Source organism: Antennarius striatus, chromosome 18, assembly GCF_040054535.1.
Source record: "Antennarius striatus isolate MH-2024 chromosome 18, ASM4005453v1, whole genome shotgun sequence".
NCBI classification, from domain to species: domain Eukaryota; kingdom Metazoa; phylum Chordata; class Actinopteri; order Lophiiformes; family Antennariidae; genus Antennarius; species Antennarius striatus.
The window spans coordinates 8,867,501-8,884,264 of NC_090793.1; the positions used below are offsets into that span (position 1 = coordinate 8,867,501).

At 44.2% G+C, this 16,764-nt stretch overlaps 2 protein-coding genes across 3 annotated transcripts in view; both read left to right on the forward strand.

The window, feature by feature from the left end:
* LOC137612758 (methyl-CpG-binding domain protein 3-like) overlaps positions 1 to 7,544 on the forward strand; it is a 7,618-nt gene extending 74 nt beyond the window's left edge. The window contains exons 1-6 of the mRNA XM_068341454.1: positions 1 to 91; positions 2,217 to 2,388; positions 2,671 to 2,808; positions 3,332 to 3,422; positions 3,520 to 3,697; positions 5,734 to 7,544. The exon at positions 1 to 91 is cut by the window's left edge and continues 74 nt beyond it. Coding sequence (XP_068197555.1) covers positions 78 to 91; positions 2,217 to 2,388; positions 2,671 to 2,808; positions 3,332 to 3,422; positions 3,520 to 3,697; positions 5,734 to 5,872 — 732 coding nt within the window. The 5' untranslated portion in view covers positions 1 to 77 and the 3' untranslated portion in view covers positions 5,873 to 7,544. The remainder of the gene's footprint in view (positions 92 to 2,216; positions 2,389 to 2,670; positions 2,809 to 3,331; positions 3,423 to 3,519; positions 3,698 to 5,733) is intronic.
* A 366-nt stretch (positions 7,545 to 7,910) lies between these two features.
* Positions 7,911 to 16,425, forward strand: LOC137612700 (RNA-binding protein MEX3B). Of its 2 annotated transcripts, none has more exons than XM_068341361.1 (4): positions 7,911 to 8,652; positions 8,980 to 9,786; positions 11,416 to 11,660; positions 11,755 to 16,425. In XM_068341361.1, exons 2-4 carry the CDS (start codon positions 9,282 to 9,284, stop codon positions 12,985 to 12,987), a joined length of 1,983 nt encoding a protein of 660 aa, XP_068197462.1. In that variant the 5' UTR covers positions 7,911 to 8,652; positions 8,980 to 9,281; the 3' UTR covers positions 12,988 to 16,425. The 2 variants fall into 2 exon arrangements, with proteins under 2 accessions (XP_068197462.1, XP_068197461.1); XM_068341360.1 differs by having other exon boundaries at positions 9,217 to 9,786.
* The last annotated feature ends 339 nt before the right edge of the window (positions 16,426 to 16,764 follow it).

Consider the following 16,764-nt stretch of genomic DNA (forward strand, 5'->3'; position numbering starts at 1 on the left):
CTGCGGTAACGGACAGCCAGCTGGATTATTATCGTTGTGATTAGTCCAGGATAAGAAGCAGCACAGCGACACACACTATGGAAAGAAAAAGGTGAGACCAATAAATGCAGTCGGGAGTTAAAAGTTTCTGTGCAGGAAGTGTGTGAACGAGAGCGTTTAGCAGTCAAACTCGTTTTTAAGACTTGCTTCAACAACTGTACGCTTTTCGTCGCAGTGAGTTGAATGCGTGAATGGAACGGATCCTGAAACAATGGTAACTACGCTGTTCGGTGGTATACACGGGCGAACGCGACGCTGCTAGCTTGATTAGCTTGCTACCTTTCATTGTTTACACACGCTTCACTTGCGATGCGCTTGACCGTGGCGGAGATGCCCCAGTTTTGAAATGCGCCGCAAACCCTGCGTTACTTTCAGATTGTTTTATTTAAATCTGAAGTGACGAAAGTGCTGCTTTTTTTTTTTTTTTTTTTTGCTTATCAGAGTTGAATCTTTTTCTTTTTTTTTTTTGAAAAGTCCTCCACGGCCACACAGGTGTGGGCGTGTCCAGAAGGGACGGACTGACGTATCCCGACACATTACACCTGTTTGAGTGGAGAAACACACCTGTCATCATTTTGTTTTTTACATTAGCCAAGGGGAGAGGGATTTGTTTGTTTGTTTGTTTGTTTGTTTATTAGACCATAAGATACAGCTAAAAAGAAATTGTAGTTGTGGATCCTGTGTCAGATGTTCTAGTAACAGGTGTGTGTGTGTGTGTGTGTGTGTGTGTGTGTGTGTGTGTGTGTGTGTGTGTGTGTGTGTGTGTGGTCAGGAAGTTGAACTTGTTGTCTTTTTTTTTTTATTATTAAAACTGTTCAGGACATTATTGCGGCTGTACTGTATGTGGACACCCAGGACCATGTCTTTGTCCAGATGTTGAACCCAGACATTTTCTGGGTCGTCTGTGACTAATATTGGAATCAGAGTCCTTTATTAATCCTCCGAAGGGGAAATTACTTAATGTAAAAAGGCAGCAGTTGTGTTGATTTCAATTTTATGATATAATAGTGGAATAAATTCTGTAGTGGAAATAAACATAACAGTCAGTGTTTGTGTTGCTCAGGCAAACCTTGTGAGTAAACTCAGTTGATCATATGGTGACATTTGTGCAAGGAGATCAGTGTTATAAGTTTGTGTTGCATTCTTTGTCAGTGCAGTATAAAGCCAATGGAGTACTGTGTTTATTTCATTCATTTCCTTTCCCTTCAACCATGACTACAGTTAACACAACAGCTGGTTTTGTTGTCACAGTGGCATCAGGAAACCAAACATCGCCATCCACATATGGCTTCGGTAGGCTGTCGTCCACTTCCATATCGGTGTTCTACTGAGGCATGTCTGGTTGTGCTGTTCGATAAACGTAATAATGTATTTGGTGTGAATAGACCAAAGAGACGAAGAATTCATTTGATAACATGGTCACTTCACAATATCGTCAGATACATCCATTTTTCTTGAGGATGGGCCAATCGTAATCGTCTCGTCTGAGGAAACAGTGCTCCCCACTGCGCCACCATGCCGCCTAATGTCAAATCCATTTCCATTAAAGCAGTGTGAGCTAGGTGGCAAAAGACTTGACATTATAAAAGAAGAGTCTGTTTCTTCAAGCAGCACTGAGGTGAGTTAGAGGTGTGCTTCAGCCCCCATAAAGAGTAGAATCACTTCTATCTTGGACAAAGAAGCAATTGATTAAATTTGAAGCAGATCTGAGTATTTACTCAGTATGGATCACCCAGGCACTCTGAAATTGAAGCAAGATCTGGCTGATTGAAATATATTTGGAGACTGTTACTATGTATTGGGCCACAGGACGGTAACAGAGAGGGGGAGAGACATGTCTTTGTCCTCTTTATGGTGCTGAGATAGCAGATGTACAGCAGTTGAAATACATTAATGATCCAGACTAAAAAACAATCTCAAACTATCATCGATAAACATGATTCCAAATGTTTATCAGGTCTTGGCGTTGTGGTACATACAGGGTAAAGCAAAATCATGGTGACATTACATATTTTACGCAATACCCAAGATGCTGATGCAACATTGGGTTAGCGACATTGGAAATTTTTTTGGTTTAATGCCGTCATGTGATCTCAGAAAACCGAGTCGGTATGTATTGCTGTCATGCCAATTCCTGAAGACAGCAGTGTTTTGATAATGATTTTCTTTTTTTCTAGTGAACTGCTACCAGTGAAGCACGTTCTCAACAAACCCCAGCTAGCCCGTAGTCTGGGCAGCAGCCTTTACACGCATGTGACTCATAACCACGCCACGGCTGGAAAGTCGCTCCGGACCAAAGTGCAGCACAGCAGGCACAAGCATCTTTATGACACCAACCATCAAATCAGGGTGAGTTTGTTTAATTCTGGTTCGTATCGGGATCGACACTTCATGTCTCTGTAGTTTTTTTTTTTTTTCGGCCTTACGCCTCGTGACAGCTGCCACAAATTGTCGGATTATAGAGGCATAGCTTGAAGAATTAATAAAAAAAAATATGATGACATCTTAATCCACTCACTAGTGCAGCCTACATTTCGCAACTGTCAACCATTGTACTGTATAATAATTGTAAACCTGTCAAAAATGGTGATTAGAACATTTATCAGTGTTGACTATTTGTCTCTCTTACAGGCCAAGCCTGATTTAAACACAACGTTACCAGTACGACAGACGGCGTCCATCTTTAAACAACCCGTGACTAAGGTAACAAATCATCCCAGCAACAAGGTGAAGACAGACCCACAGAGGGCAGTGGACCAGCCGAAACAAGTAAGTCGAGTAGAAAGCACATGTTCCTAAGAGTTCCTGCAGATGTCATTCTCTTTAGTGTCAATGGAGAAACGCTGCAACCAGGAGAGGCAGAGGAGTTGTCTGTCTCATTATTCTAGTCAGCGTCTCAGAAACTTTTCCAACTTTTTGCCGCATGACCAGGTGTCACATTTCATTGATGCTGAAGTGTTTATTCTAATCTCTGCTTCCCACCTTGACCTTGAAGATTTGGGGGACATCTTTTTTGTGCCGGGTTGAAGATGTGTGTGAAGAGTTCGGGTTCCAGAATTGATATCTCGCCCATGAGCTGTCTTAAATTTCTCTCATTGAACCTACACACAAGCAGTTTACCACAAGCTTGTTTTTGATACGGAGCTTCTGGTAATTGTTTTTTTCTCCATGCAGTGAAGCTCCCCACCTGTCAGACTTCAGACATGTATTCAAACTGGTAATTGATTGGTAGGTAGAGCTGTGTAGCCGCTATAAACTCTAATTCTTGCTTTGGTTTTGCTTCGATCTCCAGCTGTTCTGGGAGAGAAAGCTGAGCGGGTTGAATGCGTTTGATATTGCGGAGGAGCTGGTGAAAACTATGGATCTCCCTAAAGGCTTGCAGGGTGAGAGAAAACCAGGAAATGTTAGAACTTTGTAGGTCTGAAAGCAAATATTTTCTTAAGACGCTTAACCCTTACCTCCCCGTTGTCCTCTGCTTAGGTGTTGGTCCTGCAAGTTCAGATAAAACCCTCCTCTCTGCCATCGCCAGTGCTCTGCACACCAGCCCTGCTCCAGTCACCGGACAGCTCACAGCTGCTGTGGAGAAAAATCCTGGAGTCTGGCTGAACACAGCACAACCTCTGTGCAAAGCCTTCGTAGTGACCGATGAAGACATCAGGTAAGATCTGCCTCACTGCAGGTTCATCCTTCAGTAATAGAGGCATTTCTTTAAGACAAACACGAGTTTGATCAGAGCTCCTTAATGCAGACGCATTCACCAGTGAGGCCAGAAATGCGTCACAATCAGAATCTGTTTTTTGAGCAGAACTAAAGGCGACGTCTGCTGAATTAGTACATGAAGAATCCACAGTGAGACACTGCAGATAGTTCTACCAAACCAGAGTTGTTTCTGAAGATCCTTTTTTAACCGTACGAAGAAGGTTATCCCAAAAGCAGAAAAGACGTGAATATGGGAATCCTCATCAATTCACCAGCAGCTCACTACTGCAGTCACCGCCGTCTCCCGCTGTCGTCCTAATGGCATCCTTCAACCGTCTCACACAGCTGAGAAAAGTCTGACTGCTGTCACCAGGGAAGGGAGCCAGCAGATCGAGTTTCATGTGTCTGCTAGGAAAGAGTCTGGCTGAAAAGTCTTTGTCTCTGCACTACGTTCTTAACTTAGATCTGTCAAGTCTCCAAAAGATGAATCCAAGTTTTTCTAGATGGCCAGACTTCATAAAAATGTAAACCAAAGATTTTGTGTTTCAAGTCTTGTGGCCATTTTTTTATGCCCCTAACATTAGTGGGCATATAGGATTACTCCAGCTGGTATGTATGTAAAAGTTTGATAGACCTAACGTCTATGCACTTTAGCACAAATTGGATTTCAGCACCTTTGTACTTGGACACAAGTTCACTTGTTTTCTCTTGATTTAACTAATGCCACTGTCGTCTTACTAAATGCCCAGAAGCTAAATATGGCATTCCTGGCGCTGCGGTCTGATCCTATCTGTTTATAATCCAGTCTTGAACTGCATTGTCTTTTTTGAAAGACATCATCTGTAATCATTGATGTCATGTTTGATTATCCAATTACTCTGTGATCAAAACCTGAAAAGCAGTTGTTCATTGGCTATCACATGATGCTGTGATTGACCAATCAGGCTGCACTCCTCTGACTGTTGACCACTGGGCCAATTCTACAGAACAAGGTTTGAAACTGAGCAATCAAATGTTAACAGATGACGGTTAGTGACAGACTAAAACTTCATGAATAAAACTAACTTATTAATGAATGTGTTTGCGGAGGTGAACCTGTTGGGGCAGTTTAACGTCTTAAAATGAAAAGCACAGCGAGTCGTTTGCTTCACTAAATGCTTTTGCATGCATCGTTGGCCTGGAGAGACACTGATAAGACCAAACCTTCACTGGACTTTTTTTTTTCATGTTTCACCTGCACTAAGATGAGAAATATAATTGTGTTGTCTTGTCTTTAACACATGCAGGAGTCTGTATGATATCCCATTCAGCTATATTTGCTTCCACTAATCTGTGAATGATTATTTAAGTTAGGTGTATTCGTGAGGTTAGGCGATGATGTTGGTTTAAAAGTCTTGGTTCACAGTCTCCATTCCAGCTTATCTGAATGATGGGACTGAGGTCAGGGATTTGTGTTGGGTTCTTCCCAATGGACCTTTTTTATTTGCACTGGGACACAGTCATGCTGCAACAGAAAAGGGACTTTGTCAAACTGGTTCCACAAAGTTGCAATCATAGAATTGTCGACCAATTTTTTGTATGAAGCATTAACATTTCTTTTCACTTGAACTGAGGGGTCTGGTCTAAATCCCTGAAAGACGCTTTTCAAAAATACTGTTTGCATTAAAAAAAAACTTGCTGCTCTGGCTAATCACAACCAAAAGCTGGATACTGATGCTGTCTGTGTTCTGCTAAGAACCTGTGCAGACTCAGTAGACGATTGCACAAAGATCAACTGCTAAGATACTGCATGTACAAGAGACCTGCACTCATACCACATCTATACAGACTCAGAGCTCCTGCACAGTACAGCATGGATAGAAATGACAGTGATTGAATGCATTTAAGTACCTGTGAGGATATTTAATCAGATCATTTTCATAATCATCGAGTCTTAGCCATTAATGGTTTTTCATTATTGCTGACTTTTATTTACTCCCTGTGTGTCTACCTCAGGAAACAGGAAGACATGGTGCAGAATGTGAGGAGGCGGCTGGAGGAAGCCCTCACAGCCGATATGTTGGCTCATCTAGAAGATGCCACTGCAGACCCAGCAGCCAACACAGTAGAAGTGGACTGTTTCCAGTGTAGCTGAATAATCTTCTCATGGTTCATTTATTTCCACCCCCTTTTTTTAAAAAAAACAAAACGACAATAACAGCTTGTTACCCTGTTTTTGTTCTTTAAAACGAGACAGTATGATCCTTTAAAGGTGCTTTGAGATTCAGTTCATGTTTACCTAACCTCATCAAGTCGTGAAAGGTCCTCTACCTAAGTGGTCCCCAACCCATTCTTTTTTGCACCACGGACAAACAACATTTTCATAGACCGGCCTTTAAACTGTGGTGGATATATATAAAAAATGAAATGATCTTTTTCTAAATACAGTAATTAATGTGAATCCACTGTCAACTTTTTAGCACCATCAACTTTATTTTTCATTTTGCTAGCTTAATGGTTTCAATGTAGCAGTAATGAACTATGCGTTACCGGTCGGCGCCTGTCCTTTACGGAGGTGGTGGATGTAGGGAAGACGTGACCGAGGCAAGTGTCTCGACTTGCATCAGCATTGACTGATTGACAGATGTGGCGGAGAGAATCAGATCATTTTCCAAAATAAAACATCATTCTGAATCAGATAATTAAAGGTGAATAATGTAAGTTAGGATTTCTTTCTGTGCAGCCCGGTACCGGTCCGTTGTCCAGGGGTAGGGGACCACTGCTCTATGCGATGCACAGTTAATGTGTGTGTTTAGATGCATTAGTTCATGTGGACCTTCTTGAAGTGTATTGGTTCTAAAATGTTCTGACACCAGTTTTTTTTTAGAGCTGGTTCTGGCACTGCCGGTTGAACGTTTATGTTTGGAATAGAAAGGTTGCAACATGTTTACATACAGACTTTTGTTTATGGGACTTCACATTTAGATTAACAAAGAAGTATTGATTCTCACAACAACTTCAGTTAACCTGTTACACATTTAAGAGTTTGTATTTTTAAAATAATCAATAGATAATATTATGAGATTAGGCAGCGACAGAAAACCCTTCCGAAAATAGAAAAACAACACTAATGTACCTCATAACAAGAAGCACTGTACCTCATGATTTATTATTTGTCCCTTTTGACAAATAAATACAGCTCTTTTATGACTCATTATTTTGTCATTTTTACATTTTTTTGAAGGCGGGTGCTGTCTTAGATTTTCAAACAAAATGTGATTTTGTTGCATTTTCCCAGTCGATTCTAAATCAGTGTTCATATTGCCATGTGTATTGGACTGATTTCTTCTTGACTGAATCTTTAGCTTTTGTTGAGACAAAACCAGTACCACACTTCACCAGCCTGAGTTGGACAAACACAGTGGGTATCTTCCTATCCTTGATGCCCTTTTCTTGTTTCCATTTTTATTTTATTTTTTTTAACTCTTTAAATTCACAGTGGGAATTTGGTGCTAAAAGCAGTTTAAGAGGGGCCAGAGTGGCGTAGAGAAACAATTACAGCAATCACTAAGTATTCAGGAGGTTGCGTCTTTTATTTTTGGCTGAACATGGAAGAAATGTTAATCTGTTCTTTCAAATGTGACGGTATGCCCATTGACTGTCTCTCTTCTATTTATACCTTTGCTGTTTTTTTTAAAGCAATCATTTTACATTGAAATTTCCACTTTTACTTGCATGTTGTGGCAACATTTAAATGATGTGCATCTTCGTTTTTATTTTTGTTTTTTATGAGTGTGAATTGGGTTGATTTTTTTTTTTTAAATAAATTTTGAACTCAAACTTCTATATCTGTGGTCCTTTTATCTACTTGTGTGTTTCAGATCACTGCACCTGCAAAATTGGACAAAAACCCGTGAAATTTCATAAGAACCCTAAAAATATGCATCCCATAATAAAATCTTCAGCTCGCTGATTTTGTGTCCATTCAAAAACGCATTTAATGTTTGATTTTCACGTCAGTCAGCCATCATAGGAGGATGGAAGATGCGCTCCCTTCTGGAAAATGGTTGATAAATACACTCCTATGGTGTGTTACATGTTCACAAATATTCCTTTAGATTCCTCGGACCCAAATCTTTTTAGTTATCATCATAAAATATTTACAGGCTTGGAGAAAAAAAAAATTACCCTAATAAATTTTCCACATTGCTTTTTTTCTTGCTCGCATTCTGTATGAGCATCTTTCCAGTTCTGTTGGCCCACCCGACACACCTCATTGGTAGCCATGATTGTGAACACACCCATTCATGTCCACGTTTAAACTAAACATGTAGAACTAGGTGAAACAGTCTGGATGGAAAAACTGTGCAAGAAAGAAGGCTAAGAATCGGGATCTTGCGGACTGACAGACACAATGGTAGTTGGAGTTTGCGTGTCTTCGCGTGGATCCTCTCCTCTTCGCTGCTGGTGGCCTTTGAACCTATTGTTGTGTCGCGGGTGACGTCAGTGCCGTGTGCGGGAGACAGAGCGGCGTGCGCCTGGCGAGACAAAGGCTGCGGATCGACCGGGGTCAGGCAGCAGGGAGAGCCGAGGAGCACTGGGGTTTTTTTTTTTAATGAAAAGATAATTGCTAACCTTGAATTTCAGCTAGGGTCTCCCTGAACCAAACGCAGAATGAAGATCCAGTGACACTCCCAGGAATATGCGTTAACTCTCCAGACAGAAAGGAGGGTAAAAAAACAACAACAACAACACTGTTCTCTTTTTGTTTTTAGACATTTTTTCTTCAACCTCCCCCCATTTAGCTTGCTACTTAGCTAGCCTGCTAGCTCCTAGCGCTGCAACAACACTGCTCTCCTCCCGGCTGCTTCTGTTGTTTCCTTCGCGAACTGGGCGGACAAGCACAAAAAGCGTTTCGGAACAAAGACGAGACAAGTAAGTTGACGTGTTTTTCGGACTTTTGAAAAAAATATTATTTTTTTTTAAAAGCAGCCACCTCCTAGAATGGTGAGTTCGTCTTGACAGAACAGGGCTAACCTGCTAGCAGCGGTGCTCCCAAACAAAGGGGTCGACAACGTGACTGAGTGCCGACTGTGTTGGATTAGCCTGTTAGCTCGGCTCAAGCTAACAACAGATTATTTCAGTTTGTTTTTTAATCAACGGTTTTTTTTTTAATTTTCTGGCAGGACGTAAAGAGGGAATCGAGATTAAATCGTAATTGTTATGGTGTGTGTGTGTGTGTGTGTGTGTGAATGGAAATAGTTTGTGTAGTTGTGTTGGAGCGGACGGGCTCTACCCTGACGGAACCACCGGACTCCCGGACGGTTCGATTGTCAGACAAGGAGCAACAACAAAGCGAGGCGCCCAAATCCACGTCCTGCGTGGATGCTGTTGATTGGGAATGATCGGGCGTTCTTTTTGCTCATGTCCACTATTTTTTTGTGTGTTTTAATGGTAAATTATACTTCACTTTTTTCATTTTTTCCCCCCTCTTTCCAGAAGAGGAGAGCTCACTCCCACCAAAACGGGCATCCGTGATCTGATGTAAGATCCACGGAAAGACTATGCCTAGCCCTTTATTCCACCCCGACATTATGGACCACGACGTGGTGATCAGTAGCCAGCACAGCGGGGTCGTTCTCCCCCGTGAAACAGACCAGGAGTCTCGGGAAGAGGAGCACCAAGAGGCGCTCCGCTTCGCCCTGGACCAGCTGTCACTCATGGCCCTGGAGAAGGTGGACTGCGGGGGCGGAAGCGGAGGCGGCGGGCTGGTCGACCCTTTAGATGGAACCCAGGGTCCCGGTTCTGAGAGCATCAACGGCGTGGGCGGAGGTGGTTATGTGGATCTACAGATGCTGGAACATGCCAACGGGTCTCGGGACTCGCCGACGTCCTGCTCTCCATCCCCGGAGTACTACGGGTCGAGCGGGTACCACATGGCCGGCTCGCACTCCGTCCTCCACGGGGAACAAAGCTCCGTCCTCTGCAGCAGGAAAAGAAGTGTCAACATGACTGAATGCGTGCCTGTCCCCAGCTCCGAACATGTGGCAGAAATAGTAGGGAGGCAAGGTAAGAAGCTGATGTGTGTTGTTATTTCTAATCTGAGAGGAATATTTGATTTTCCTGATAATCGGGCAGCATGCCGCCTGGTGCTTCTTTGTTTGGGTTCCTGTCTGCTGAGAGGAGGGTCTGTGAACTTTTATAACCTGCGCATGGTGATGTTGATCGGGCTGTGTTAAATGTCACAATAATACTAGTCTCCCCATTTAAAAATCAATACCAGTCTCATTTGCATGTGCTGTTTTAGCAGTGTTTAGACAATGCCTTGATAAAGTGAGTGTGGTTGATGAGTGGGAGGAAGGGGGGAGGGGAGGAGAGGGTCAGACAAAGCGGCAGATTGTCGGGAGTCTGGACATGTCTAGCAGCCTGCACCAAACAAAGGAAACATGACGCTTTAATGCGATGCACATGTTAAATATCACGTTAGGACACCGTGTTCCCGTTCCTAGTCCGCATACGTGCCAATGAGAGATTCCCATTGGCCGTGCCGAGCAGATTTTTGGGCTGAAATGGGGCAGTAGAGGAGCACAAACACGGGACTGGGCGGTGTTACGCCCTGCACCCAGCTCGGCTTTTCCGTCGCAGCTCAGCTCCGCTCCTCTGCTGCGTTCCAAACATTTTTTTTTTTTAAAATTTCATATTTATCGACACCAACAGAATCCCCGTTCTTAATAAAACACACACACACACACGCGTTGTGCGGGGCTCGGTTAGCCCGCCGCAGCCGCGGTTAGCGTTACGGCATTGTTCTCTTTGTTTGAAAAAGCCATGCTTTCTTGCTTCCCAGGATGACATCACGCTCCGCGCGTCTGATTGGTCGCCGGGATCGAAGCGAGCTTATTTAAAGAGACAGTGCAGGAGACGCTGCAGACTGTTGTTGTTGCTGCTGCAGACGGAGCTCCTCATGCACAGCAGCCTCCATACCTGCAGCTTCCATGTGTACCATGATGATGGGAGAGGACCCTGTTGCTAGGATAAAATAAATAAATATTGAGAAAGTTAAACTGAATTTCTGTAGTTCCAGTCTTAGCATTTTTTCCATTATGATATCAGATTTTGGATAAAATAAGATTTTTATTTTAGGGAATCTGAAAATGTTCCGTCTCTAATGGAGAGTGACTTTTTGTGTCAGGCTGAAAAAAGGTTGTTTGAGTTAATAATGCTGAGATCGGCTTAACAAACATCTTGCGAGCGTGGCTGTGTGCACAAACGCATTGTAATATCAGTACAGATGCCATATATTTTGTAACCCTAATTGGAATTGTTGTTGTGTGAATAAATTGGGTGCATCTATTGTTGATGAAATTAGTGGAATCTGATAAAAAGGAAAAACATGAAGGAAATCCAGCTGCCTTTTATGACTGCTGTGTTGGCTGCAGTTTGTTGTTGTTGTTGTATTGCGTCATACTTGAATGATGCCTATCCTTATTTAAAAAAAACACATAATCTAACTTCTGTGAAGGTGGGATTAGTTGTTGGACTGCTCCTTCAGACCGATCCAGCTGTAAAACATTGTAAACTTTCTGGGACATTAAAACTCATTCACCTTTTTGTGTGTCTACAACAATCATTAAAATGAGTGAGGGGTATTTGTGGCATCAAACTGATGTTTGTGTTTTGGGTTTTTTTGTCTTCCAGGTTGTAAGATCAAGGCCTTGCGTGCTAAAACCAATACCTACATAAAAACTCCAGTCAGAGGCGAGGACCCGGTGTTTATCGTGACTGGACGCCGGGAGGATGTCGAGATGGCCAAACGCGAAATAGTATCTGCAGCTGAGCATTTCTCTATGATCCGGGCATCCCGCTGCAAAGCTGGTGCTCCCGGAGGAGGTGGGGGCTCTCTTCCTGGACCGCCGCACCTACCTGGACAAACCACCATACAGGTACGGAAATTCCCGTGATTTGGTCATGATGCTAATTCTGTGATTCTCCTGTTGTCCGGTTTTCTCAATATTCCATGATTCGCCTCTGATTCAGGTGAGGGTGCCCTACAGAGTAGTCGGTTTAGTTGTTGGACCAAAGGGGGCCACCATCAAGCGCATCCAGCAGCAGACTCACACCTACATCGTGACGCCCAGCCGGGAGAAGGATCCCGTGTTCGAGGTGACCGGCATGCCCGAGAACGTCGACCGAGCGCGGGAGGAGATCGAGACCCACATCACCCTGCGAACGGGGACCTTTGTGGACCTGCAGGGAGACAACGACTTCCACTCCAACGGCACCGACGTCAGTCTAGAAGGCCTGGGCTCCCTGAGTGCGGGGCTGGGCGCGTCCTTGTGGTCCCGGGCTACGGGTCACCATTCTGGCCCTCCTCCGCCGCCATCTTCCCCACCTCCCACTATTCCTATGTCCATGCACCACTCCTCCAATCGGAAGATTTCGTCTTCGGTCGCTTACCACGCACACAACGGAGGGATGAGCTCAGACGGCTTCAGCGCCACCCGCAAGGCCAACGAGGGAGGTAGCCCTACTAGCCCCTTTAGCACAGGCTCCAGCAGTGCTGGAGGAGGATTCACTTTCGGGGGGGATTCCACCCCAGGGCTGCCATCCTCAGAGGAACTGGGGTTTGAATTTAGCGGTTCTAACATCTGGGCCCCTTTTGTTAACGGTGGAACCGGTACCAAAGCAGCCGGCTCTTCCCAGCAGCAGCAGCCTCTGCGTCGCAACAGCAGCGGCCTCAGCGGCGGCGCCATCACTCCACGATTGTCTCCAACTCTGCCTCAGGACACGGGCGTGGGCCCCCTCGATCATCCGTTAGCCCGCCGCGCCCAGAGCGACCCCCTCAGCACTCTTTCCTGGCTACAGTCCGGCAGCGCGGGAGGAGGAGGAGGAGGCGGCTCCTTCTCCGGAGCGTCCAGCTCCAGCTCCGGCGGCTCGTCCACCGGCTACTCCTCCTGCTCGGCCTCCTCCCTGCCCGGCGGCTCGCCCACGGACTCCGAGGGAGGCGGCAGTGGGATGGGCCTCAGCTCCGGAATGCTGAGCCGGCTGAAAAGCGGCTCTGGCCCCGGGGTGACGGGTCTGGTGGGCGTCAGCCCCGGGATCAACAGGGACTGCTTCGTGTGTTTTGAGAGCGAGGTGACGGCGGCCCTGGTGCCCTGCGGCCACAACCTGTTCTGCATGGAGTGCGCCGGGCAAATCTGTCAGTCGGCGGAGCCGGAGTGCCCCGTCTGCCACACCCCAACCACACAGTGCATTCGCATCTTCTCCTAATGCCTCCGTGGGTGGTAGATAATGGGGTGGGAGAGGGGGAAGGGGTGGCAGGAAGAAGGTTAGAGAGGGAAGGATTGAAGGATTCAAACTAATAATTTTCACACACACGATGGACCATAATAACTGCATTAATAGAGATGATGATACCTTACAGACGAATTATCGCTGATGAAACTCAATAATAATAATAATAATAATGACATTTTTAGAGAAGTTACGTGGAACTGTTCTGCAGACAGTTGGGCCTCAGTCTCGGTTGTGAACTTGTGGAAGGAAACTAGTGTCTTATCTCTTCAGGCCTTCATTTTGACCCGGAGCGACCCGCGTCGCCGTCCGCCGGTCCGTCTCCACATCGATTCATTCTGGCTTTCTTCAGATCTCCGCCTGCTTTTTTCTCCCCTCTTTCAGCCTTTCCTTTTGACTCTTTTTGTACTTAACAGATATTTTTCAATGACGCTGTCGACGAGGCCTGCACTTTTTTCTACTCCTTATTTTAACATTCTTGACAGAACTGTTGGAACAGATCCCTCGCTTCTGTCCTCTGCTCTCACTCATGCTGGTGTTTGTTACATAAAGCGGTGGGGGGTGGGGTGGGGGTTGCTATTTTTCTCTGAGCTCGGGACTTTTTTTAATGGTTGTCATGTAAACGGAAGAGTACGCCAGGCGACCTCTGAAGGATGAATTCCTCGTGTCTTTGTTGCCACACACAAATTTGCCATCAGTTATGCCAAATAAATGCTATTAATAGTTTGTTAATTCCCGATCAAATTCAGAAGATGATTCAGTATAGTGTGTGTGTGTGTGTGTGGGCTGGAGGGGATTGGGCGTACCTGATGACACCTTAACATCTCTGTGTGTGTGTGTGTGTGTGTGTGTTAGAGTCAGTAACCCCCTCTCAAGCTGTTGGTCACATCGGCATCCTCTCGCGTTCGACGTGTAGTTCCTGTCCTGCTGCCCCATCACCCCCCGCCCACACCTCCCCACTCCCTCGTGTGATCATCGATGCTCTGATTCATCCGCAGCCCCGACACCTTCCCCTCTCATCCTGTCATCTGTTACACTCAGATCGCTTCATTCAGCCTTTCTCTGCTGGTGTTTTTTGACTCTTGATTGTCGACTGTGAGGCTGGGAAAAAAAAAAAAAGAAAAAAGGATTTTCTGACAGGAACGTTTTCGTCCGGTAGGTTTAAGGAAAGGTGTCTGCTCCTACAAAAAAAAAAAAAAAAAAAAGGAAACGGGAACAGCTTCTCGCTTTTTCGTTCTGCCAGTTTTGGTCTTCCACCCCACGTTCACAGCCAAGCTGTGTGGCGTTCTCAAGATGACACACTGCCTCTGCCTGTTGTGGCTGTACTCCTGGATAAATATAGCGCGCTATCTGGTTAGTCATAGACGTGTCTGAGGTTTCCTACCATTACTGAGGCGGTTTTGTATCAGTGTTTTTATTTTTTAAAATTCCGTGTGAGTGCAGTACCTGCCTCCTGTAGTGTTATTACTGTATGAATGATGTGGGCGGTGGTGCTTCGATTGCCATTAGTGGCCCCCCCTTGTGAACATAACATGGAATCAGCTCATAGATTGAGACAAAGCCATGACAGAAATAAAAGGACACCGCAAATTCTAATTCTCAAAGGGCTTCCTCTGACTGCACAGACACATGATCACATTTTCAGGCTCATACAGTAGGTAGAGTCTGCTTATCCTTTATGGCAGCTAGTAGCTAGGTCATCCAGGGCTTCCAGACACTCTTTTGTGTTCCAATCCCAGCAGCTGCTGAATGTTTTTGCTTCGTGTTTCCATTTTTTAAATTCTTTTTCTAATCGTCCCTACAGTCGTTCCAATCAGATCTTGTTGTTAAAGAGTGTAGGACAGCGCAGTCGTCCTCCCTGGGTGTAGATGGCAGACTACACTTTCATTATCACATGGAGAATTAACTACTTGAGTAAATGAACAGTTGCTTTGGTGCTCCAGACGGTTTAAAGTTGAACTTATTTTTCTGTCTGATTGTGTGCGACTGGGCCTTCCAGGGCAGTGACTCCACAGAGTCCCAGTTTGGCTCGGCTAAATCTTATGTTCACATGTAGGAAAAAAACCTGCCCAGAAGCTGAACTGTGTGTCTTTGTGAAGACTTTTTTTTCCCCCCATGGTGCTTCGGTGCAACACCATACTGAAACGTGATGATGGACAAATCTGGTGAGGGTCCCATGTGGGGAGGGTAAAACGGTTTAGCTTTCCATCGGGATACGGACAAGATGACCCTGTTCCCATTGTTGAAAGAGGCAGCACCCATCCCCCCCCCCCTCCATATTGGGTCCCAATGTCAAAATGTCCCATTTCGTCTTCTACTCGTCGAACACTCGGAGCAGGCACGGGGCTGTGAGCGTGTCTGAAGGAACAGATCAGCCATGACTGAGTCTTTTGAGGCCAATCTTTGAGAGCCCTTCTTCAAACTGTCCCTCATGGACATGTTAAAGAAATAAAATATGTCGTATTTGCCAGACGGCTTAAATATAAATCCCGAACGCTGCACTGGGATGTTTCTGGCCAATGAGAATGTTGGGATTTATTGTACAGTAGTTTAATTGTTAAAAAGGTACAGATGTTTTCAGATCAGTTAATTTTTATTTTTCTTAGTGAAAATGATCCCCCTCCCCCATTTCCTTCCTTAGGGTTTGAAAACAGGGTTTTCCTGAGGCAAGCTAGCCAGTGACCTCTGACTTTTTTTGTGATTAGAGTTTTTTGGGGGGGAGGGGGGGTGCAAAGAGCCACGCCAGAAAGGGGTGGCAAACACCCCTAAAGCCTCAGCTCTCCTTTTTTTTTTTCTCTTTTGCTTTAATTCTCTTTGTATGCAGAACCAAAATGTAAAAGTCAGCAAACAAGGTTTCAGGCCTGACCTGTGTGCGTGTGTATGTGTGTGTGTATATACCCTGAATACAATCATTGGGATCTTATTTTCAAAGGCAAAATGACTAAATTGAGTATAAGTGTAGTTTCTAAAGAACTTTTATCATTATTTGTAAGTTAACCATCTGCATGTCTTTAAGCCACCTGGCATTAGCTAATTTTTAAGATAAACAAAAAAACTTTTTACACTTTATTTTTTACAATTTATTTGCTTACCTAAATATCCCAGACAATAATGTGACCCTTTTTTATTACTTCAAATTTATTTTTATTTTCCATTTTTTATTTTCTTTATTTCCTGTGTACTACATATAGGCAATTTATAACAAAATGAGAAAAATTATTGAAGAAATTTTAAAATTGAAATATATTTTATTTGAAAGTTTATGAACCTTTTAACCGTGAGCCGGGGAAAATTGTATAACCATATAATTTGTGCTGACTTGACGGTTATGAGAAATGTATCAAGAGTTTTATTTTTTATGCTTCTTTAATAAAGTCTTGTTTTTGGTTTCATTTTTTTACTGTAAAAGAAGAACTTCGGTGTTCTGTCTTTATTTCTGATCCTGGACTTGCTGCAGGTTCAAGTCTACGTTCTGACCACCAGGGGGCAGTAAAGCTTTGGCTCCAACAAACACCCGTAGATTTAACTTTGATTGCTACTGAAAGTATGTTATCAATTAAGCTACAATTTTTTTTTAAAGCTCATTTTGGATATCAAAGGGTTTTTTTTTCTAAAATAAATTCCTTAAAAGTAAAAAAGCAAATAATTGATAAGTTAATAATTGGAATGATTAGATGCTTCTAGCAGAATGAGTTGCGGATTTGATTATGCTTAACGGGAACAGCTCGGTTCTTTCCTGAGCTGTGGAGAAGC